General features: G+C 31.6%; 1 protein-coding gene across 6 annotated transcripts in view; it reads left to right on the forward strand.

The window, feature by feature from the left end:
- LOC129918436 (serine palmitoyltransferase 1) overlaps positions 1-23,976 on the forward strand; it is a 28,277-nt gene extending 4,301 nt beyond the window's left edge. For all 6 annotated transcript variants that reach the window (XM_055999009.1, XM_055999027.1, XM_055999031.1 and 3 more), the window contains exons 6-8: positions 22,840-23,037; positions 23,095-23,457; positions 23,520-23,976. In XM_055999009.1, the coding sequence (XP_055854984.1) occupies positions 22,840-23,037; positions 23,095-23,457; positions 23,520-23,687 (729 nt within the window). In that variant the 3' untranslated portion in view covers positions 23,688-23,976. The remainder of the gene's footprint in view (positions 1-22,839; positions 23,038-23,094; positions 23,458-23,519) is intronic.
- The last annotated feature ends 941 nt before the right edge of the window (positions 23,977-24,917 follow it).

The raw sequence follows: 24,917 nt of genomic DNA on the forward strand, positions 1-24,917 counted from the left end.
TCGGGTTCAAGTCGGATAATTGTTACTGCTATTCTAAGCCAGGAGTATTGTCTGCCCCAAACTACTATTTTACGAGCTTTTAAGAATTTTTGACATCATAACTAGCAGAAAGAGCCAATGTAAAGAGTCTTTACTAAAGACGCTTCTATCTGCTTTTATGGAGTCATTATCGACTCCAACATCTCTCAATTCATTAAATGATCCATTATTCCGTTAATTTGGTGTATGGCCAGAGCCTGAAATTGAAAAAAAACCCAAACCATCACTGATCCTCCGCTGTGTTCATGGTAGAGAGCATATTTTTTTGGTTTCAAACATGTGCATGTTTGGCTTCCATTTCACACTCGGAATAAAACAATTAAAAATTGCTTTTATCACTGAAAAGGATACTTTTCCGTTTTGTTTTCGAGCAATTCAGATGATTTCTTGTAAATCCAATCAGATTAAGTATTTTCATTTTAATATTTAAAGTGTTTCTTAAGATCCTTTCAGTGCCTCCCTTTTTAGGCAATGCTTACTATTATGGAATGGTGTTTTTCCGAACCGAAAGACATAAAGATCAAAATTTCTCACACCCTTTCTTACTGTAATTGATGTTCAAGTACAGATTAAGGCAGGTTAAGCTCCTCACCAATCGTTTAAGAAGTCACAAAAAGATATTTTATCAAAAAACTCTTTATTCGCCTATCAGTTTTTAGCGCTATTTTGTGATGGGACCCACCAAAGTGATCTGATTCAACAGACTTTTTGCTTTTTTACTGTTTCTTGATATAATACTCACTTGACGTTGCAATTTGCAACATCCCAAATGGATAACATTTTGTTTTATTTCGACTTGAAAGTGTTTTAAGACTTCGTAACGAATTGGATGTCTATAACGCGTTATTTTTCGTATTACATTTAATATTTGATTCAATTCACAAAGCTAACAACTTTGTTTGTCTTTGCAAACAAAAATTTTACTAAAGTGATACTTAAAACCGTTATCTCAATACTGAGAATCGAAATTCTTGAAAAATCCGGTTAGTTTTTCACAGCCGAAATTCTGACTCTACTTCATTTTTCAATTTTTTAAATTTTTGTATGTATTAAAGATCATTATTTTTTGTTGAAATTGCGTAACTGATATATAAGCGACCTAGAAAAAATATTAAAACAATATTTGGTTCCAGTTTTGAGTTATAAAATTTCCATTGATGTAAATGACAAAAAAATCCGGAATGTTTTTAGCAGCACTGTATCTATATCTATCTATATCTATCTATATCTATCTATATCTATCTATATCTATCTATATCTATCTATATCTATCTATATCTATCTATATCTATCTATATCTATCTATATCTATCTATATCTATCTATATCTATCTATATCTATCTATATCTATCTATATCTATCTATATCTATCTATATCTATCTATATCTATCTATATCTATCTATATCTATCTATATCTATCTATATCTATCTATATCTATCTATATCTATCTATATCTATCTATATCTATCTATATCTATCTATATCTATCTATCTATCTTTTTAAGTTTGATTAAATTTTACGAAATTTACCGCGTATTTATAAGAAATATTAATTTTATTTCTTCACCCCGACGTTTCGAAGAACTTTCAAACTTCGTGGTCACGGGATTACAATGGGTTTGATGGATATTGTTAAATGTTGTTGTTTGTTCTCGATCGCGCACGCAAGTTGTACCTGTGCGTAGTTGTTGGTGCATTTTCTATTGCAGTTGGTGATGACGGGTTTGGTTCTTCTTGAATTGAAATTGTGTGGTCTTGTGTACACACAACGCTTTGAAGCTAGAATCGCGGTTGAAATTCTTGTGTTTTTTTATTTCTATAGCTTCTCTTACTATCCTGGGTACATAAAACCTTTCTGCGGCAATCGATTTAGCTTTATCAAACCTAATAAAATGTTCATCATTATAAGCAATGTGTTCACATATTGCAGATTTTGTGACTGCATTGTTTTGAATAGCTTTTACGTGTTCATTATTAAATGCTTCTGGGTAAGAATTCATTCACTAAAGTAGATGACGGATATTAGAAAGTCCAAAAAACCAGAGAATTGGGAAGAGTACGATAACTAAGGCGGTGAAAAATAGTAACGGAATTTTGTAGAACAGTCAAATACAAGCATTTTTTTACTATGGAAGGGGAGGGTCTATCTCTCCTCGTTTAGGAGGGAGGGGCAATTTCCAGAAATATGGTCACCGTAATTATAGCCCAGTCAAATTAGACTTTTGGTCGCAAATAATTCAGACAAAGCTGGTAATGATTTTAATTTACTTTGGACATCTCAAAGAAAAGTCGTAGAAGTTTGCGACGGATTTTGAGTTGCGTATAACTTTTAAGGACCCAAAAAACGGTACATTTTAGCACTTTTTTCAGTTTTCGGGTCATAACTCCTGGAAAATAACTCGCACAAAGAATTATTGTATACCAGTAAAAAAATATTAAATTCTACATCGATTAAAGACCATCAATTTCTGCCAAGCGGTTTGGTCAGAAGTGGCAGTCAAAATTAGTAAAATTTGAATACTTTGAATGAAAGGTGTGTAATCCCCAGTTTCAAGCGTTTTTTTTAACTGTTATTCCAAATATGCATAAATGCATATACATATGTATTTTTAAAAACATATATGTATATGTTTACGTATTTCTTATATATTTAATTAAGTTAAAAGTTCAATTTTTAAAATATAAAATAAAAAGTTACTATATTAAAATTTTAATTTAAATATTTTAGTTCTTAGAGGTTTTTCTTTTTAATTTGTTATATTTTTTTTATGCAGGGCATTCCTTTTTAAATCCACAGCTTTGACTCAGTGAGCTTATATAAACATAGAATTTTCTAAATAAGAAAACTCATTTAAATGAAGTTTAATCAAATTTTAATCAGTTATGTCGGGCATTTCTTGCTTTATATGAAGTGGAAATTTAAGGGAAGATGAAGTAAAGGGCAAAATTAAAGGGAATATTCATTGAAGTTAGTAAGAGGAGAAACGATAGTTGCCATGCATGATTACAGATTCAGCAGAAGTTGTTGTTGTAATAGTGGCGAAGAAAAAAATGATTCCTGGGGTGAAAGCGTTTTATGGAAAATTGGAAAAGTATCATTTATTATAGCAGCCAATTGGTAGATATCACCATTCCTGAAACCTAAAAGCTACTCCTCCGATCAGTGGACGTGGACAACCTTTGAGTACAATGGTTTCTGACTGGATTTATTTCATATCCCACTACATGATATAAAGGGTATATTAGGAAATTATTCAGGATATGATCCTATCACTGATTGGCATTTGGTTGAAAAGTATAAAGAAGATATCATTGTAATATAAGCGGAAGCAATCAATACAAACAGATAATATTTTGCTTCCGAAAAACACAGGCCATATAATACTGACTAGCAGTTGGTATGAGGTCATGAAATCTAATTTGCTTGGTGAACGTCATCGATTGGTAAAGGCAGCTACGGAGATAGTTCGTGAGGATATCAGGGCAAAACTGAATACGCTCTCCTGGTCTGTTTTTGAATGGTGTTAATCCCAAGTCCTTGCAGCTTCATTCAGTTTCAACAAAAAACCTTATGAATTAGATAAAAAGCGAACAAAAGTTCAAGCCATAGAACATTCACTGATAGCATAAACCAGACGAAGATTCTACATTTTGAAGTTGCTACTCTCCAGCAGCCTGTCAAAATTCTTTACAAAAATTCTTTTATTTTTGACTACGCTAACATAAATATGGATTCATTTGATGGACGCATTTCATGCTGTTTAAGATGTTCCATGTTTTACACCCAAGAGTTTTTTCACACCAAGAACACCCCCAACGCCAGGTACGCAGCAAAGCGAAATGAGAAATTTTCCAGTCTCCAAACTCGACAGCGAAAATGGTAACGAAAAAATATCATCGAGTATTCTGTCAAAGTCAATATAAAGAAAATCCAAATTTATTTAAAATCAAGAAAAACTTCAAAAAATAAGTTTTTTATCAAGAAATAAATGAATTAAAAATGAACAAAAAACGTTATCACGATCTTTGAATAAAAAAAAAGTCCAGGACAATAAAATGACTTAAGTGATAAATTATTGAAAACTCTAGAATTTTTCCCAAAAGTAGCGTACTGAAAAAACGAAAAGCAAAACGAAATTTTTGTTCAAGTTTTCGGTGCGCTATTTTTGTATGGAAAATTGCGTTTCGCTTCAGCTGCGTACTAGGCTCTATTTTCGAAACAAACTCTTTGAAGGCGGTATACCCCTGGATAAATATACTACAATTCTAATGGAGGGACTTTCGCCGGCCTCGTTATTGAGGACATAGGGGTATTAACTAATTGACTTTTAATTAAATAAAATTATGTATATTTATAAATGTATACATTTAAGCATAAAAATGGTTTCAAAAAATAGACGTTTGAAATGGGGATTACACACCTTTTTATTCAAAGTAGTAAAATTTGACTACTTTTGACAGACATTTCTGACCAAACCGCTTGGCCGAAATTAATGGTTTTTAATCGATGGAGAATTTAATATTCTTTAACTTTGGTGTACAATAATTTTCTTGTGCGAGTTATTTTTCAGAAGTTATGACCCAAAAACTGAAAAAAAGTGCTAAAATGTAACGGTTTTTTGGCCCTTCAAAGTTATGCGCAACTCAGAATCCTCCGCGAAATTGTACGACTCTTCTTTGAAATGTCCAAAGTAAATTAAAATCATTTCCACACCCTGTTTTTGATCTAATTTGACTGGGCTATAGTAACAAATTTTAAATGAAAAAAATTTATAAGTTCGAAGTTAAGTGTGAAAATAACTTTTTCTGAAAAGTGGATGAAGGTAATATTCTTTCTAGTCCGGATGGAAGATTATTCCATAGTCTAATTGCTGACACAAAAAAATAACGCTCTCTAACCCAATGCAAAAAATGGTGAATTAAGTCGCAAACGTCTAGGGGATTGTAAAAACTGAAGTTATTCGCTCAAGTACTCGAACACCTATTATGAATAATGTTGTGAAGTTTTAAAACGTTTCTGAAATTAAAATGTTTCTCCAGACTCATACCAAACAATGAATTGCCATATTGCCTTACACTAGTGTACGTACCTAGTTTGGTTATAGATAAAACGCAGGCAATCCTTAAATGCATCACTAATTTTTTGTTTACAAACGCAATCTAAGTTGGGGTAAACAGAACAATTATAAGTAGATGGGGTTGCAATGGGTTCGCCAGTTGCTCCAATAATTGCAGATATCTGGATGCAATATTTTGAAATGAAGGCCCTAGAAACGTCTTCAATAAAACCGGTTATTTGGAAGAGATATGTTGACGATACATTTTGTATCCTCAACAAAAATGATGTAGATACATTTCTTAACCATTTAAACTCTGTACACTCAAAAATACAATTCACCATTAGCCCAGTCATTTTAGTCATTTTTAAGCCCAATCTGCGGAAAAATTCCTATTGGGCTGAATTTTGGTATACAGCATAATGACGGCTTTGTTATAAAGATGTGAAAAATCGACATTGATATCGTGTCCGCGTTAATAGTTATAGGGGTCAAAAGGTCACGAAAAGTTTTTCGCAAATATCTCGCGACCTATTGATCGGAGGTCATCAGAGGTTATATAAAAATTGATGGTCGTGAAATTATCTACAGCATATGTCCAGCACATTTTTCTGTAAGATGAACCGATTCGCGAGTAGAGCGCAGAGAAGGTGACTAGATTGCACTCACATACGAAAAAATACATATTTTTGTTTTATTTTGCTCGATTTTTGAAGTTTTTATCGAAGTAGCTCAAATTTATTTAGTTTTATTAACTTAACTTATTACGTAAATACGAATTAACTAAAAAAAATAAAAATGTACACATGGGGATAAAAAATATTATGCAAAAGGGGGAACCACGTTTTTTGGAAATGTTGTATGTTTCCCTTTTTTGTACAATAAGTGCCTTCATTATTAAGAACACACTTTTTAAACATGGTTCAATTTTAGTTTTGAGCTTGGTATAAACCTTAAGTTACCATTAAGCTTTTTCAGCAGCTAATTTTGTACTGTTATAAGGTATTCTGCAACTTTTCTCTTGAGAAGCTCCAAACGACATTTTCTATGGAATTCATGTTTGGAAAATTTATAACAAGCGTGTGGCTACTAGTTGCGTTTTTTCGCATTACTTCACAAAAAACAGTGTTTTTTTTTTTGCGTCACTTGAATAGAAACAAGCTCTTAAATTTGATAAAAATGATGAAAAATCATGGACAACACTAATTTTAGTAAAGCAGTATTAAACATTGGAAATGCACTTGCACTATGCAAAATCGCGAAAGATATTGGAAAATTTGCCAAATTTGTATGAGAATATTTTTAAAATATCGTAAACTAGTGATTGAATAAAAAAAAGACAGAGAAAAAAATAATTTAAAAACTAGCAACAATTTCCTTCACTTTGCCGCTAAAATCGGTCAAAAACGTGGTGTTAGTGCGATGGTAATGTGTTGGTTTGTTCCATCATGGAAGTTCACAACATTTAAAAAGCCTCAAAATGCAAAATAACAACATTTTAAGTTCTACTAAGATTACAACAAAGTTAACTATTTTATAGTTGCATTCGAACTGAAAAGAAGTGAGGTAAAGAGTGGTTTTTTAAAGGAAAACATACCAACTCAGATGGACCACGTTAATATTAGTCCTATTTCATTGGTTTATGAAAGAATAACTTTTATCGCATCGCCACCAAAGAGCACTAAAATGTGTTATAGTAATACGCAAAATTGAAGCTTCACGCTTCGAAAAAAGATGAAAACTTTTACAAAGAAATAATGGAAGAAGCTCTTGGGAAGTTTAGGAACGTGGAAAAACAACCCTCTTAGAGATTGCACAAGGATAGTTCCAGAAAAAACAACGCAATAGAAACAAAACAGATGCATTCCGGATGAAAACGAAAGTTTATTTCACTTATTCAATCTTTAAATTGTAGAAAATGTCATTTTATTAATTTGTAAGAATTTACCAAACACTTTTATCAATTTCTCCAATTAGGTCCACGATTGTGTACAGTACAAGTGCATTTTTAATGTTAAATTCTATTTATGCATTTTCTGTGGTGCCTATTGGTAGCTCGTAGCCTATAATTGGTTATTATGTGCAAATAATGTCTAAGTTTAATACTGCTTTACTAAAGTTAGTGTTGTCCATGATTTTTCATCATTTTTATCAAATTTAAGAGCTTGTTTCTATTCAAGTGACGCAAAAAAACACTGTTTTTTGTGAAGTAATGCGAAATCGCAACTAGTAGCCATACGGTTTCTCTTTTGGGTTTTTTGTTTTTACAACATTGTTTGTTGAAAGTTCCTCTTTAAAAATGCAAACCGAAAATCTACTAAGTTACCTCACCGAAGCGCCAATCGCTATTTTCTAAAGAAAAATTGTTGTTTCTATTCAAGTGACGCGTAGTGTATGTTGTAGATAATTTCACGACCATCAATTTTTATATAACCTCTGATGACCTCCGATCAATAGGTCGCGAGATATTTGCGAAAAACTTTTCGTGACCTTTTGACCCCTATAACTCTTAACGCGGACACGATATCAATGTCGATTTTTCACATCTTCATAACAAAGCCGTCATTATGCTGTATACCAAAATTCAGCCCAGTAGGAATTTTTCCGCAGATAAAACCTAAAATTACTGGACTACATGGAAATTGAAGAAAACAACACTTTAGCGTTCTTAGATGTTAAAGTTATTAAAAATCAAGATGGAACATTAGGACACACTGTGTACAGAAAGAACACTCATACTGATAGGTATCTGCATGCTGCATCTCATCATCATCCAGCCAACTTCAATTCTGTTGTGTCTGCTCTTATTAACAGGGCACATGCTTTGTGACCAAAACCATCTCCAAGATGAGTTAAAAAGGGTAGATGCAGCTTTAATAAAAAATGGTTACAGTTTTAAGCAACGCTCTTGGAAACCAAAAACAAAACCCACTCAAGATATCCACAATGAAAATGAAAAACGGGCCTTTCTTCCATATAGAAAAGGCGTCTCTGAAGGGATTGGAAGGATTTTGTCTATTTATGGGATAAATTCGATTTTCAAACCACCAGCAAAAATACGACAAATCTTAAGGTCACCAAAAGATAAAGTACCCCTACAAAACCCAGGAGTATACTCTGTTCCTTGTAGCTGCGGCTCGGAATATATTGGAGAGACCAAACGTTCCATATCGACACGCTTAAATGAACATATAAAAGCAATTCAGAAGAATGAAGTAACAAAATCTGCCATTTGTGAACATTTAGCGTACAATACTGATCACTTCATAAGATTTGATCAAGCAAAATCCATTTCAACGGAAAGGTTTTATGTGCCTAGATTGGTTCAATTGAAATTAAAAAGTGCAACAATTTCAACAGAGACCAAAGTTTTAATTTATCCGGAGCATGGGATCCACTTATCAACGAACTAAAAAAGAAAAAACAACAACAGAAAAGCAAAAATCAAAACAATGCACCATCTGATGTGATTAGCTTTGCTTGCACAGCTTACTCACAACAACAACAATTAATGCAGTCCCAACAAGAACCATCATCGGAACTGCAAGCACCAACAACATCAACACAAAATACCAACCGGTACAATCTTCGTGTAAGAAGAAAATAAAATAAAAAAAGCTTAAAAAACAACAACAACATCCACCCACAAACCATCAGTCGTATCGTGACCACGATAAGTGCAACCTTATCGAAACGTCGAGCCGTGTCATATTTTTATATGATTAAAAGTTTAATTGTCGCGGTAAGTCCGAAAAATACTTAATTAAAATTATAAGTAAAGAATGGCAAAACTTAACTTTGAATACGACGTTTTTTTTATTTTATAGTTTTATTATAATCTTACGTTAAAATCCAATGACAAGAGCTCAAAATTATGTTAAAATCTTAAAATAGCTTCAAGAGAATAAAAAAATCGTTAAAATCGTTCAAGTCAAGTTCAACTCAAATCTGTTTCGGGAAGACAGTTTTATATCTTATTAATTTTGATATAAAAATTAATTCTGACATATATAGCATAGATTTAGATAGTTTTCTGAAAAAAAACCGTGCAAAAATAAAGCACTGTAATGTTGGCGTTGATGAAAAAAAAGTAGATTTTTTAATTTTCAGTTTTCTCAAAAACTAAAAAAGATTTTGACTTATAGTTTACTGTGTTTGACTAAAAATATATAAGAGAATTAAGAATTGAAAAAAAAAATTAGTACTTAATTGGGTACATTTTTTGGAATAAAAACTGTTTGAACTTTTTTAAAATTTTTTTTCAAAATTTTGTGTTTGAAATTTTTTTGTTTCAAAAACTATTCATCAAAAAAAAATTATTTAAAAACCAGAAAGTTTTTACATTTAAGAAAAGCTATCGTTTAGTTTTGTAAGTGTTGCCGTTGTTTTTAAATCTTTTTTTTTATTTAAAGTCGATTTCTTAATTTTAAATTTTTTTCGCATTCAAGTGCCTGGCAAACCAGCGCAGCGGTTTCTCATATAACTCGTTGAAGACTATGGGTGTTTTCATAAACGTCGGAAATCTGCGTTAGTGTTTCTGCTTTGCTGCATTAATGAACACACCAATTGAAATGGATGGTTTGCAGGCCTGCGTTGGTACAATTTTCAGCAGTCACTGAGTGTTCATAAACGTCAGAATAAAAAAATATAAAAAATGACCACAGTTTCCGAAACTATTCCTTTCAAATTTGTAAACCGTGTTACATTAGGGTGGCTAAAAAAAATACATACTTTCTTATTAAAAAAAAAAATAATAATAACACCGGGTGGTCTATCTGTGGAAAAATATTTTTAATTAGGGTGTTTCAAGAAAGTATTTTTTTGCGTTTGAAAAAAAAAATGATTTTTAGTGCACAGAAAGTTTGTTAAGTGCGTTTTTTGCTATAGTAATAATAAATTCATGTCAAATTAATTAAATTGAATTTGGTTGAATTCCAAGCGTAAATGTAAAATATATCATTCTTCTGAGCCCCCTAATTGTAAATTCCTACCCCAATTTTGCAATATATTTCATAAACCATGTTTTACAAACTTTCTCTGCAGTGAAAATCAATTTTTTTTAATTAATAAAAAAAAAAATTGAACCACCCTAATGTAATTTTTTTTTCTTCGATAATTTGGTCAAAACAATATCCACGTTGATTTTTTTGGAATTCTTCAAGCAAGTTTAGAAGATAAGATTTTTAGAGCCACCCTAATACGAAAAAAATCAATATAAACTCATTATCTCAAAAAACACGATAGAAATTTTCTGAGTCATTAAAATTTAAATTTTTCGAAAAATGAAAAAAGAAACATTTTTGCACTAATTAATTAGGATTAATATGTTTGCTTTTCATTTTTTTTACAATATTTACATTTATTAACAAAAAAAAATCGAATCAAGAGTCAAATAAATTTCTTCGTGAGTTCTGCAGCAATAAAATTTTGGCTGCGCAATCTGCCCGATGTTGACGACATAATGACGTTTATGAACAGCAGAACTGCAGTTGGACTAAGTTAGTCCGATCGCAGATCTGACTTTAGAATGTTTGCAAAATAATTAATAACAAATAATTTAATACATTATGGACCTTAATATTAAATTGATCGCTAAATATGACCCTGAACTTTGCAGACAATTTAACTGCTGGTCTTTGGACTTCTGCCACTGCCGTAAAACTCAACTGATTTTCAAAAACTTAACGGCAATCGCTTTGTCTCAACAAATACTCGATACGCCATTTTTTAGTTTTTTTTTATTTACCGTTTTTACGAAGTTTTGGCCAAAAGAGCCAAAATGCTCAAAAAAAATGTCGTCTAAAACTTCAGACCTCTGCCACTGCCGTAAAACTCAACTGATTTTCAAAACCTTAACAACAATCGCTTTGTCTTAACAAATACTCGATACGCCATTTTTTAGTTTTTTTTTATTTACCGTTTTTACGAAGTTTTGGCCAAAAGAGCCAAAATGCTCAAAAAAAATGTCGTCTAAAACTTCAGACCTCTGCCACTGCCGTAAAACTCAACTGATTTTCAAAAACTTAACGGCAATCGCTTTGTCTCACCAAATACTCGATACGCCATTTTTTAGTTTTTTTTTATTTACCGTTTTTACGAAGTTTTGGCCAAAAGAGCCAAAATGCTAAAAAAAAATGTCGTCTAAAACTTCAGACCTCTGCCACTGCCGTAAAACTCAACTGATTTTCAAAAACTTAACGGCAATCGCTTTGTCTCAACAAATACTCGATACACCATTTTTTAGTTTTTTTTTATTTACCGTTTTTACGAAGTTTTGGCCAAAAGAGCCAAAATGCTCAAAAAAAATGTCGTCTAAAACTTCAGACCTCTGCCACTGGCGTAAAACTCAACTGATTTTCAAAAACTTAACGGCAATCGCTTTGTCTCAACAAATACTCGATACGCCATTTTTTAGTTTTTTTTTTTTATTTACCGTTTTTACGAAGTTTTGGCCAAAAGAGCCAAAATGCTCAAAAAAAATGTCGTCTAAAACTTCAGACCTCTGCCACTGCCGTAAAACTCAACTGATTTTCAAAAACTTAACGGCAATCGCTTTGTCTCACCAAATACTCGATACGCCATTTTTTAGTTTTTTTTTATTTACCGTTTTTACGAAGTTTTGGCCAAAAGAGCCAAAATGCTCAAAAAAAATGTCGTCTAAAACTTCAGACCTCTGCCACTGCCGTAAAACTCAACTGATTTTCAAAAACTTAACGGCAATCGCTTTGTCTCAACAAATACTCGATACACCATTTTTTAGTTTTTTTTTATTTACCGTTTTTACGAAGTTTTGGCCAAAAGAGCCAAAATGCTCAAAAAAAATGTCGTCTAAAACTTCAGACCTCTGCCACTGGCGTAAAACTCAACTGATTTTCAAAAACTTAACGGCAATCGCTTTGTCTCAACAAATACTCGATACGCCATTTTTTATTTTTTTTTTATTTACCGTTTTTACGAAGTTTTGGCCAAAAGAGCCAAAATGCTCAAAAAAAATGTCGTCTAAAACTTCAGACCTCTGCCGCTGCCGCCAAACTCAACTGTTTTTCAAAAAGGATGGATATAACTGCGGTATTTTTGTTATACACTACATACAGGAAATATTAAATCAAAGAATAGACAAAATTACCAAAGTTGACCCTGATTCTTTGAGAAAAACATTACAGGTTGAGTGCGTCAAAAAATCATTAAATGTACATGGTAGATGTTTGGTTTGTGGTCAGGGAGAGATCGGAAGGCGAACAGATTGGGTAATTTGCAATTTATGCAAGAAATGGACGCATTTAACCTGCTTGTCTTATTTGAAAAAAACAAAGGAAGAAATTGAAGATGAATACTTCGTTTACAATTGCGATCTCTGTTCAAAGTGGCTAACCAACTTACAATAATAAAACTAATTTAATAAAACTAAAATAATACGAAAATTTAATAAATAAATAGAAGCTGAAGAAAGTTAAACAATATCAAAAACTAAAAACCCTCTGCCTGCAGAGAGATGTTCGAAGTTTTAGACTACATTTTTTTTGAGCATTTTGGCTCTTTTGGCCAAAACTTCGTAAAAACGGTAAATAAAAAAAAAACTAAAAAATGGCGTATCGAGTATTTGTTGAGACAAAGCGATTGCCGTTAAGTTTTTGAAAAACAGTTGAGTTTTGCGGCAGCGGCAGAGGTCTGAAGTTTTAGACGACATTTTTTTTGAGCATTTTGGCTCTTTTGGCCAAAACTTCGTAAAAACGGTAAATAAAAAAAAACTAAAAAATGGCGTATCGAGTATTTGGTGAGACAAAGCGATTGCCATTAAGTTTTTGAAAATCAGTTGAGTTTTACGGCAGTGGCAGAGGTCTGAAGTTTTAGACGACATTTTTTTTGAGGAATTTGGCTCTTTTGGCCAAAACTTCGTAAAAACGGTAAATAAAAAAAAAAAACTAAAAAATGGCGTATCGAGTATTTGTTGAGACAAAGCGATTGCCGGTAAGTTTTTGAAAATCAGTTGAGTTTTACGGCAGTGGCAGAGGTCTGAAGTTTTAGACGACATTTTTTTTGAGGAATTTGGCTCTTTTGGCCAAAACTTCGTAAAAACGGTAAATAAAAAAAAAACTAAAAAATGGCGTATCGAGTATTTGTTGAGACAAAGCGATTGCCGTTAAGTTTTTGAAAAACAGTTGAGTTTTGCGGCAGCGGCAGAGGTCTGAAGTTTTAGACGACATTTTTTTGAGCATTTTGGCTCTTTTGGCCAAAACTTCGTAAAAACGGTAAATAAAAAAAAACTAAAAAATGGCGTATCGAGTATTTGTTGAGACAAAGCGATTGCCGTTAAGTTTTTGAAAATCAGTTGAGTTTTACGGCAGTGGCAGAGGTCTGAAGTCTTAGACGAAATTTTTTTTGAGCATTTTGGCTCTTTTGGCCAAAACTTCGTAAAAACGGTAAATAAAAAAGAACTAAAAAATGGCGTATCGAGTATTTGTTGAGACAAAGCGATTGCCGTTAAGTTTTTGAAAAACAGTTGAGTTTTGCGGCAGCGGCAGAGGTCTGAAGTTTTAGACGACATTTTTTTGAGCATTTTGGCTCTTTTGGCCAAAACTTCGTAAAAACGGTAAATAAAAAAAAACTAAAAAATGGCGTATCGAGTATTTGTTGAGACAAAGCGATTGCCGTTAAGTTTTTGAAAATCAGTTGAGTTTTACGGCAGTGGCAGAAGTCCAAAGACCAGCAGTTAAATTGTCTGCAAAGTTCAGGGTCATCGCTAAATACGCATTTAGCGTAGACGTCCTTAATTGTGGTTTTACTAATAACAAAATTATTCACTTCTTTTACTAACTACCGCTTTATTACTAGATTTACTGCAATCTACAACTGGAAAGTTTATTAAAACTCTTAAATTGTATATAAAAATAAACAAAAGTCTTGCCAAAAGCGGGACTCGAACCCCAGAATTCTCAGGCACCTTTTATGCAAGCAAAATATTGTTCCTTAAGTCTGGCGCCTTAGACCGCTCGGCCGCTCGAATTTAGTAATATTTGGTCAGAGTCTGTTCCCAACTTCAAAAATTGTGTAGAAGAGAGCGCTCACGAGAGAGTAAAAAATTTCCCCACCCTGACAAATTTAGCCCAAAGAATTTCTTCCGGCTAAATTCCGGAATTTCTTCTTAATGCTTTTGCATTGAAAAAGTGTTAATGTTTATCGAATTAAGCATCATATATATTATTACGGTTGTCGAACACCCTTTTCCGGGACTTACACCGAACAGATTTTAATAAATTATATCTTAAAAAAAGGCGAATTTCTGCCGCCAGAATCTGGTAAAATATAAATATATAAATGTTTATAATTTTTAAGAAATCTTTATTTGTTTAAAAAATAATATTCCAGCCAAAATGAATTTTAAAATGACTTTTTACCACTTTCCAATGAATCTGGAAATGTTTGACATGGCGTGTTCCTGTTCACATTAGGGGTGTTCGTATATCATTAGTTCGTATCATCAGGGGCGTTCATTAGGCGAGTGAATTCTCCGATTTGCTTAAAAATTCTGATGGTTAACATTTTAAGCATTATTATGTACAAACAAATTACAGATAAGTTTGGAAAAAATATAAAACCTGTCAAATTTTAGAAGTGAAGATGAAATCCTCTCAGAGAAAGAAAAAATTGTGCAAAAGTACGCAAACTCTTTTAGGACAAAATTATCATTTATTAAAAGAAAAAAAGAAGGCACTAGCTTTTGAAAGATTTCAGACTTTTGTCCGAAGAAATTTTTGGGCAGAAATTTGCAAGAAGAGGGGCTTTTTTTTTGTAAAAAAAGAAACTACAGTCTAATCAAACAGGAATTGGGTTAAAAAAATTGAAAAAAGGAGAATTATTTCTGTTTTAGGCAGTACCTAAACAGCCCTGTTACATGTTACATTAGTTATACATTTTTATTTCATTTTTGGCACACAAATTGAAAATGCCAACTTTTGAGGTTCTGGGTAGTCAACCTCCGTAAAAAAAAGATCACTCAAAAGTTTTATTTTGTATTTAAGTGCCTTATATCATGTTTTCACTAAAATCCAAATGAGATATTTTCGTAAACTATTTCATTTTGAATGTCAAATGGTAAATGGTAAATTGCTAATCCTCATCGAGGTAAAATGGATCGAAAGATTAATTTGAAATTAAAGGCCCCAACCCATAGAATCCGTTCCACCCGTTGTGTCAATCAATCCGTTGAAATTGAAGGATGGGACAGAAAGGGGTGACCCAAAGAATACGTTGCATGACGGATTGCTTTTTGACAGCTCACTTTAAATTCCAAGGTGTGTTCGATATTTTCTCGATGAATGTGCACTAAGGAAGTTCTGATGCAAGAAATTGTTAACTATTATCGTTGTTCTTTTTTTTTTTAATAAAATAAAATACGCTACTAGACTTTATGTATGTACTTGCTCTTCAGTTAAAAACAATTTTTAATAACAGATTATCATTTGTAGATATGACTTTGGCATAGTAAAATTGAACTCTACAACAGAATTTTAGTATTTAATTGATATAATTTATTAGATATATCATTAAATGTTACTATTCTTACATTTTCTTCACAAATAAACAACTAAAGTTCACAATTCATAAAATCAGAAAAGAAAAGAACACAGTTCTTAGCTCTGAAATTCCCCGGTGTGCACTCCGAAACAGAAAATCGAACTGATCTATTGTTGACAACCAATGTCAAAGGATACGACGATGAAGAAGTAGAAAGTTGGGCTATTTCTTCCGTCGAATTCGTCAAATACAAATAATTGATTTATTTTATTCATTTATCACATAATACGATATTTTGATAGGAATAATTATATTCCACATAGTGTAGTTCCGATAACCAATGAAAGATACAAAATATTTTGCTTATTTTTTACTTTGGTGTACTTAGCGTAGTTCCTTCAACATCAAGTGCGGTCCTACCTTTGTTTTAATTATTCTTTCAGATCATTGAACACTTCTACATAAGATGTTTCCAAAATGATTGGAAAGTGGAAGTGTTCATCGCTTTTGACAGGATCTTTGGAATAAGTTCAGTGGGGAACTTCCAACGATTGTCAGTATAAGAAAATAGTCAAAAGAAAACAGAAAAAAAAGAAAAAAAAATTTACAGCTATAGCTGGGATGGTGAAGACATAAACAAACAAAAGGAGGCGCGAATTGTGATATAGTTTTGTGAATTTAGTTCGTGTTTTCCAAAATAAATATGTAAAATTAATTATTTTTTTTTAATTAATCGGAAATAAAAACTTTAAATTTGAAAACAATCGCGAAATATAAAAGTTTTTGTGGTTAAATGATTTCGAACACACAGTGTTTGTTGTAAGTGTGTGCGACAATATGTTTTTTGTTTACATTTTCCCTGCCGAGATATGTCAAATTAGAAAAGGAAAAGACAAATAGTTTTTGGAATTTCCCTTTATGAAAAAAAAAACACCGCCAGAAATAAAACAATAACAAACGTTTAATGGCGTTTTTAATTGGCAATCCGGAATTGTTCTTCGATTCAGAATCCCAATTGAACAGTTTTTTTTTATTCCGAAGAATCTGAAGTTTAACATGTGCCACATATATGTGTAATTGCGCCAAACTTCATTTGTTTTTGTGCTGCAAACATTTTGTACTGCTAACATTTAAATCTATGAATGTGTGAGTGATTCTGCTTCTGATTCTGTTTTTAAAACCAGAAGAGAAATTCTGTTTTTTTTTTCAGAATCAGAACTGTCAGTTTTGATTTTTGGTTTTTTGTGAAATTTTTTGAATCCAAAATGGATGCCATGCTATGGTTTGTTTTTTTTTTTTGTGAAAAAATTTGTTTGCATCCATCATGGATGTAATGGCCTTCCACTGCGGAGTTAATATTAAAAAAACAAAAGCGACTTTTCTGACACACAGCTGCCAAAGTTTATGTACAGTGGTGCCAAATATTTGCATGGATTTCAAAAATAAATATAGATAAACAAAAAAAAAACACCTATGGTTTTTTTTCAAGATTTTTTGTAAGTACATATATGTATGAACATATTCCGTAGGAACATTTCATCTTCCATTTGCCAGGAAAAGTCTGGGAAGTGTACCTATGTATGTACATATATAGTATATACACAATGTACATACGAAAAAAGCCGGAATATTTGAAGGCTCCAGGGGAAAAACAGCACAAGTCCATTCCAACTCATTTCGAGAAAAATGCATTTTTAAGTTTTGTTCTCAATACAACTTAGTACTTAAAGCACACAATTTATTTATTTTTTCAGCAAGGCTTAAATTTGTTTTATAAAAGTAAGGATGCCATCAGATAGTGGTCAGTAAATACTACAAGACCTCATCATTCGTTTATTTTTGACAAAAAGTGGACATGTGCCGTTTTTCCCCTGGACCCTTCATTTGCTCTTTGCGTGCTACAGGGGCGTAATTGTTGCACCCCTATTACGATTGTCAACTATCAATCCTTTGCCCCTGGGTAAAAAGGACTTACATAAATGATAGTTTACCAGAAAATCCGATTGAAGTTGAAAATCGATGAATTTTTAAGCATTGATCCTCTTATTTTTATAAGAAAGAGTTACTCTAAATTTATGTTTTTGATACCAAATAAAAGAGCTTATTCTCTTTTCATCAAAACCCGAAAGTGCAATTTTGTGACTTAACCTCTTTGTAGCCGGAAGCGAAGAATTTATAGTTGTTAAAAAAAAATTCGATCTCTTATTTGCTTTGAAAAAAATTTGAAAACGAAGAATGTTGCTAACTGTGAAATGTAACTGAAAAGATCCATTAAAAAAATGACCAGTTTTCCCCCATTTCGATATTAAAACATCAAATTTCAGTATTTATCAACTATCAATTGATAGTTGACAATCGTAATAGGGGTGTTAGGTCCGTTTAGGTACTTCCTAGGCTAAAATATGATAAGTGGCTATTAAAAATGAAAAACTATGAAATCACGTAGGTAGATACGAATTTTAAAATTTCCACTTTTGAATAGCGATATAAAATTTAATGGAGTGTGAATTAAATGGGTCTAAGATAATTTTTGGAAAAGCCCAATACAACAGCAAAGAAAAATCGTCAAAGGAAAAATTGTCGGATGTAAGAATCAGACAGAAACCTTATGTTCAACAATTTTTTTATTGACGATTTAAGGTGGTGAATGCATGATTCAACATCGGTTCAAGTTCTTCAAATTGACCAAGTTTGAGATATTAGTTGCGGCAACCTGTTTGAAATAGAGTTAATTATAAAATGTATGTACAACTTAGGGAACCTAGAATTGCTAAATTTAATGTGCCATATTCATAGCTGTTTAACTTAAAGTGGGGCTAATCCAATGTATTTTAAATGGGATAGACAGGAGTTTTTTAGTAATTCTCGACTTCTTAAAAAACACACTCTGCATTTACATTTGTATCTACCTACCTATACTTTCTTTTTATTTAAGCATGCGAGAAGTCTCGCACGGGTAAGCTAGTAAAATATGAAATTGTGTTGTATAATGGTGTTCAACTTGTTCCAGACTTTTTGGCAGTCTTTCGTAGTTTTATTTCCTACTGAGAGAATTCTCTCCCTACTCTCATTAATTTGACACACTTTCTAATTTAGTGCACAAAAAGTCTGGAACAGACCTAATATCAGATGAAAGAAAAAAAAATGGCTCCCTAAGTTTTTGTATTGAAATTGTTGTTGTTTGTCTTGTAAATTGTTGTTTGCTTTTGACTTTGACAAACCAAACGTCATAAACTTATGACGCCATATTGCAAATGAAAACGCTAAAGCCAGAACTATAATTGTCGGATGCGTAGGTCAAAACAACAACAAAAACGTGACTTTGACATTAGCATCCGACTGCTTCCTCCAATAATAGTTCTGGCTTAATGATACTAACTTCTATCATTATACCATGCATCACTGCCATGTTGTAAATAAGTTCATTTGAATTTAGTACTTTAAGTACTATTTTGTGTACTTTTACGTACTTTCGTAAAGAATCAGAGATGGCATCGCAACAACTTAAAGAGCTGTTTAAAGTTTAAACTAAAAAATAAATACTTGATTCTATTAATAGTCCAAGATCCCAGGGCCGCCAGACATTACATATTTTCTCAAGAAAAAAATGTATGGAATTACGTAGTGCTAGGACATAATATTAGTGTATGGATACTAGCTATCTTGTGCCGACGGCCATTTTACCATTAACAGGTGCTAAAGGTACGAAAAATACGTACTTACTTTTCTTATTTTCAAGGCTGATTTTAATATATGATACTCAGGGAACTAATTCAATAATTTTTGTAAGCTGCCAGACCCATCGGATGGGCCTAACACCTTGCCAGACACGCATAATAAGAAATAGGAAAGTTAGATTTTATTATATGGAGGTCTGGGAAAAAATTTATAAAACATTTTGACTTCAGGACTCGAAAGAGTATCAAGACACGCGTCAAAAACCACATTTTGCACAATCGCATCTAGAGTCATTTGGCCGCCATTTTGTTTTTTTAATAAAAATTGCAATTTTTCACATAACTCACGTATTTTTGAATCTACAGAAAAAAAATGTATTGCAAACTTGAAGATAATTTAATTTACTACAATACAGGGTGTCCCAAAAGTAATGGATCAAACGAAATTTACAGATATGCCAACTTTAGGGCTCTCAGACTTTGGTAACTTGTTCATCGCAAATCCTTACGTTTTTCGATTTAATGCAGTTTTTGTGAAATTTCGAAAAATCCCGACTTTGCAAAAGTATTTTGCTTCCTCCGCTCATAATTGATTTTTGTTTTTTACAATTCTTTCACTAAAACATTGCCTAATAGTAAGAAATAATTAATTAATCAAAATATTTTTACTTGCGATATAGGTATAGGGCAAGTTTAGGATTCGTAAAAAAAATCGAACTCGAGATAACAATTTTACATGACATTACGATGATGGAGAATGCCAAGAAAGTGGGTCCGGCAATTCTGTCTGTCTGTCTGTCTGTCTGTCTGTGTGTCTGTCTCTATCTGGAGCTACAGCCTAAACGAGTGAAGTGATTTTCTTCAAACTTGGTAGTTAGCAGTTTTTAGTGATTCCCTAGAGGGGAAATTGAATTTTTTTTTTATGACCAAAACTAACGGTACCTGCCATATAACGGAAATAGAAAAGTTAATTTTTTTCAAAAACGGCTCTAACGATTTTGATTAAAATTTTTGTGTGTAGTACTACACATAAGAGCCAACTTTTGAAATAAAAAAAATATTTTTTGTACCGTTATTAACGGTACCTGTCATAGAACGGTTTTTTTCGTTTCTGAATTTCTCGTACAACATTAACCCGATTTAAATGAAAATTTTTATACAAAAGTGTGTAAGTAAAGATAATATTAAAATTTTAGAAAATTTTCAAAAAACGCATTTTTGGTTTTTTAAAAAATATTTCAAAAATTTTTTTTGAAAAATCAATTTTTTGAAAACGGATCAATGAAAAATTTTGAAATTTAGTTTTTATGTGTAAATTAATTATTTCTTCAAAATGGCATAGGGTCAATGTGGGTAAATGTAAACAATTTCATGTCTTTTTTTTCTTTCCACTTTAGATTTTTATATGTTTTCACGGAACAACTTGAATGGTATCTTCAAATGCAAACATGAAATGATGGCAATTTTTCTTTATAAATATAAACAAATATTTCCCAAATTGTTTAAATTACTCTCAAATATGGCATGTTTACAAATACCCCACCATGTTTCTGTTTTTTTACAAATTCGGGGTAAATGTAAACGGTGTTTTAAAATTTAGAATTTCCTCTTTATCATATGGATAACAACTTGAAAACCGTTCAAGAAGGTATTTGACAAAAACTTTTTCAAATTCCAATAAAAGTTTTTGTTTTCTTCCATTGATTCTTTATATAGGCACCCAATATGCATCCTCAGCAGCTCTGAACGTCATATTTTTTTTGTTTTTACGTCAAAGACCGATTTTGCAACACCATCCACTAAAAATAATGGTGTTGGCTACTTTAAAATGTGATTTCGCGGCACTTTAGCAATAGTAATTGACTAAAAATGCGTTATTTTTATTAAAACCAATAATTTCAGCAAAAATATATGTTTATATTTACCCCCAGAATACGTTGTTTACAATTACCCATTATGAAAAATATTCTGGGGTGAATGTAAACACATGCAAATCGACATAAATGTCTTGTATTTTAAAATTTGTTTGTTTCACATAGAATCTACATCAAAATTAAAAACTAAAAAGTATTTGCAAATTATACTGACTTAATTGAACCTGCAAAAATAATTAATTTTTCTGGAAGACTAACGACTTGTTTTACACTTTAAAAAATTATCTTTCACGGAAAATACGCTCATCGAATGAATTCTCTCTTGACATCAATGAGTTTTACGTATAAGTTAAAAGATACATGCGTCCGCGATTTGTACTTATGTATGCGTCAAAGAGATTTAACTGAAGCTTGTTATGAGCCATGTTCTCATTTACCCCTGTTTACATTTACCCACATTGACCCTACCAACTTTTTTTTTGAAAAATGTTAAAAAAATTTTATATATAAAAAATTATTTTTTTAAAAAACGGCTCCTACAATTTTCGAAATTTTTTTTCTAGAAATACCTTTTTATACAAGAAATAAAATGGCATATTTGTTATTTTTTTTAAGATAATTTATAACGGAGTTTAATTAATTATAAAAACAGATTTAATTTTTTTATACTATGAAATTTCTTCAAAATATCAAATTTTAAATTTCTTGAATAAAAAGCTTTAACATTATAGTTACTTTAAGCATAAGAGCAAGTACGTGCGACCCCAGTCGTGCAATTTATTTATTTCATACGCCATTTTGTTACAAATTAATTAACAGTTCCATGTTTTATGAAAACTCAATTTCTTACTTTTATTTCAGAGCAAAACCCTGAAAGAAATTTGTATGGTGTGACAATGGTTTATTATTTTGAAAACTTGCCGTGTTATTGCAGTTTTCAAAAATGTATAAAAATTTTCAAAGTTGAAATTAGAACTAAAGATGTTAAAAGCAACAAAACAGGGCTTTTCAGAGAAAAATAACAAAGAAAATAAACACATTTACTCGACTGTTGTTTATTTATTTCTTTTTGAATAAAAGCCTCGATTTTTGTTTCTTATTTTGCTCTGAAAACCTCTGTTTTTTTGCATTCAAATTGTAATATCTTTCGTTATAATTTCAACGAAAGGTCTGACAATGCTCTTTCCAAAATATTTAATATATTTAGAATCGTTAAAAAAATTACTGAGATATTCCTAGATTACCGGTACAAAAAATATAACAAAAATATTTGTATGCACTATTTGACCATATAAACAGCCTACACTATGTAATTTGTCAGCTGTATTTTCAGTGTTGCACCGTGTAGGTAATTGATCCATTGTGGCAAATGAAAATGTTTATAAAGTTTCGTTCATTACGGTTTGGCTTTGGATATTGCTTAGATGTATTGCCTTAGGAATACAAATAAGTCAGTTATTTTATTAACAAAAAAACAAAAAAAATTACCAAATTTTTCTTGGGGTGTTTCTTTGGGATTGGCAAGTTTTAGTGGTATACCGAACTAATTAGTGAATATCTACTCTATAATTTAGTTAGTATTTTCTCTTGGGGGGTACACTTACTTTGGCGTAATGCATATCAATAATTCTTTCAAATTCTATTACCATCTTCATTTATATTTATTATTTAAGAACCCGAGCAAAGCAGCTAAAACTCGTCGTTTTCTTGTTGCGGAAGGAATCTACATGAACACCGGAGAAATCTGTCCACTTCCTGAACTTGTTGCTTTGCGTTCAAAATACAAACTACGTTTATTTCTTGATGAGAGTATATCATTCGGAACTTTAGGAAAAACTGGACATGGATTAACAGAATATTTTAATGTTGATGTATGTATCCTGAAAATGTCCAAATATATAATATTCTTATTTGAATCATTTAAATAGCGTATTGAAGTGGATCTTATTTGCGCTGGCATGGAATGGGCAGTTGCTTCGATTGGAGGGTTTTGTGTTGGATCATCGTTTATTGTAGAACATCAACGTCTCTCTGGATTAGGTTATTGTTTTTCAGCTTCTTTACCTCCTCTTTTGACACAAGCCGCAATAAGTGCTCTAGATCGCTTTGAAACAGATCCACAAATATTTAGTCAGTTGGAGAGCATAAGTCGTAAAATGCATTTGATATTTAGTAAATTTTCAAAGCTAACATTGCGTGGAAATGAAATTTCTCCTGTGAAACATCTTTATTTAAAACATTCCATGAACGTGGAAGAGGAACAACAAATTCTAGCAAAAATTGCTGATAAGGTAAACAATATGTTTAACATGTGTTATTTTAGCTAACAAATCTTTTTTATTTTCATTTTGAGTGCATTGAGAATAATATTGCTCTTATTGAAGCACATTATTTAGAAGCCCTAGAAAAATTACCGCCAAAACCAAGTTTGCGAGTGACATCCAATCTTTTGTTGACCGATAAAGAACTAAATGCAGCCTTCGAGGTCATAGAGAGAGTTTCCAATGGTATTTTAGAATAAAAATATATCATGCATGAGCATGAACACACAAGAAAATTATAAAAGTAAATTAAAAATAAGATCATATATTTTTCGGAAGAATATTTTTCTCACCTTTGTAATGCTTGAACGCTGGGCAAATTAAAATATAATTATTAAAATATAATTCATTTTTTTAGAGTGCATATAAATAACTTGATGTGCCTAAAAATTTTAAATTTAACCAAAGAAATGTATTGAAAAAAATAATAAAAAAAAATCATTAAAAATATAAATCGAACACATTCATAGCGGCAGCTTTTGATTTAAACTGTTCAATTTTTTTTTTTCTAATCTGAATCAAAATTCATGAGATACTTCAAAAAAAAATGTTAAAAAAAACTTGTCAACAACAAAAAATATTTGATTCATTTCAATTCAGTTTCAATTTTGTTTCATTGAACTTGCTATTTTAAGTTTGGCTTAAAATTGCCGGCTTGTCGGGTACAAAGGCATTAATAACACTGTGTTACAAAATAAAAATCATGTCAATTACTTTGGAAGTGACCAACCAGAGGTTGTTTTTCGTAGACAATGCGCACGTTCAAACAGTTAACATAAAGCTATCGGATAGCTTCTTGTTGTTGTAAACAATGTTAAAAATTAGTAAAGAAACGAACCATTTTCTGTCAAAAAATAATCTGAAGGGGTATGGTTTGTTTCGCTTTTCTTATTTCGGTTTTTGGTTGTTTCGTCTATGTCGATTCGCTATTTTATTGTTTCGTATTTTTATTGTTTAGTTTTTTGTTTATTTCGTTTTTCCTTATTTCGACAAACCTATACTCCGTTTTCTTATGACTTCGTTTTTGGTTTATTTTTGTTATTGATTACTTCGCTTTTTCATTATTTAGTTTTGGAATTAAGTCGCCTTTAGTTCGCTTGGACTTCAATTATTTCGCCACAATTTGTTTCGCCCATTTTTTTGTGGATGTTAATAGCCTAAGGGCGTTAAAATTCGCGCGAATTTCAACGCCCTTAGGCTATTAACATCCACGAAAAAATGGCGAAACAAATGGTGGCGAATAATTCGCGTCGTTTTGAATGCCTGTTAATTTTAAAAATGACCAAAAAAGAAAAAAAAAGTTCGTTACAATTAAAGGTAACAGATCTCTAACATTATAACGATTGGGTTATCTTTAATCCAAAAGTCTTCAAAACCTAAAACAATCCACAAAACTGAAGACGGAATAACCAGATGCCAAAATAGACTAA

The sequence above is a fragment of the Episyrphus balteatus genome, chromosome 1 (genome assembly GCF_945859705.1).
Source record: "Episyrphus balteatus chromosome 1, idEpiBalt1.1, whole genome shotgun sequence".
NCBI classification, from domain to species: Eukaryota; Metazoa; Arthropoda; class Insecta; order Diptera; family Syrphidae; genus Episyrphus; species Episyrphus balteatus.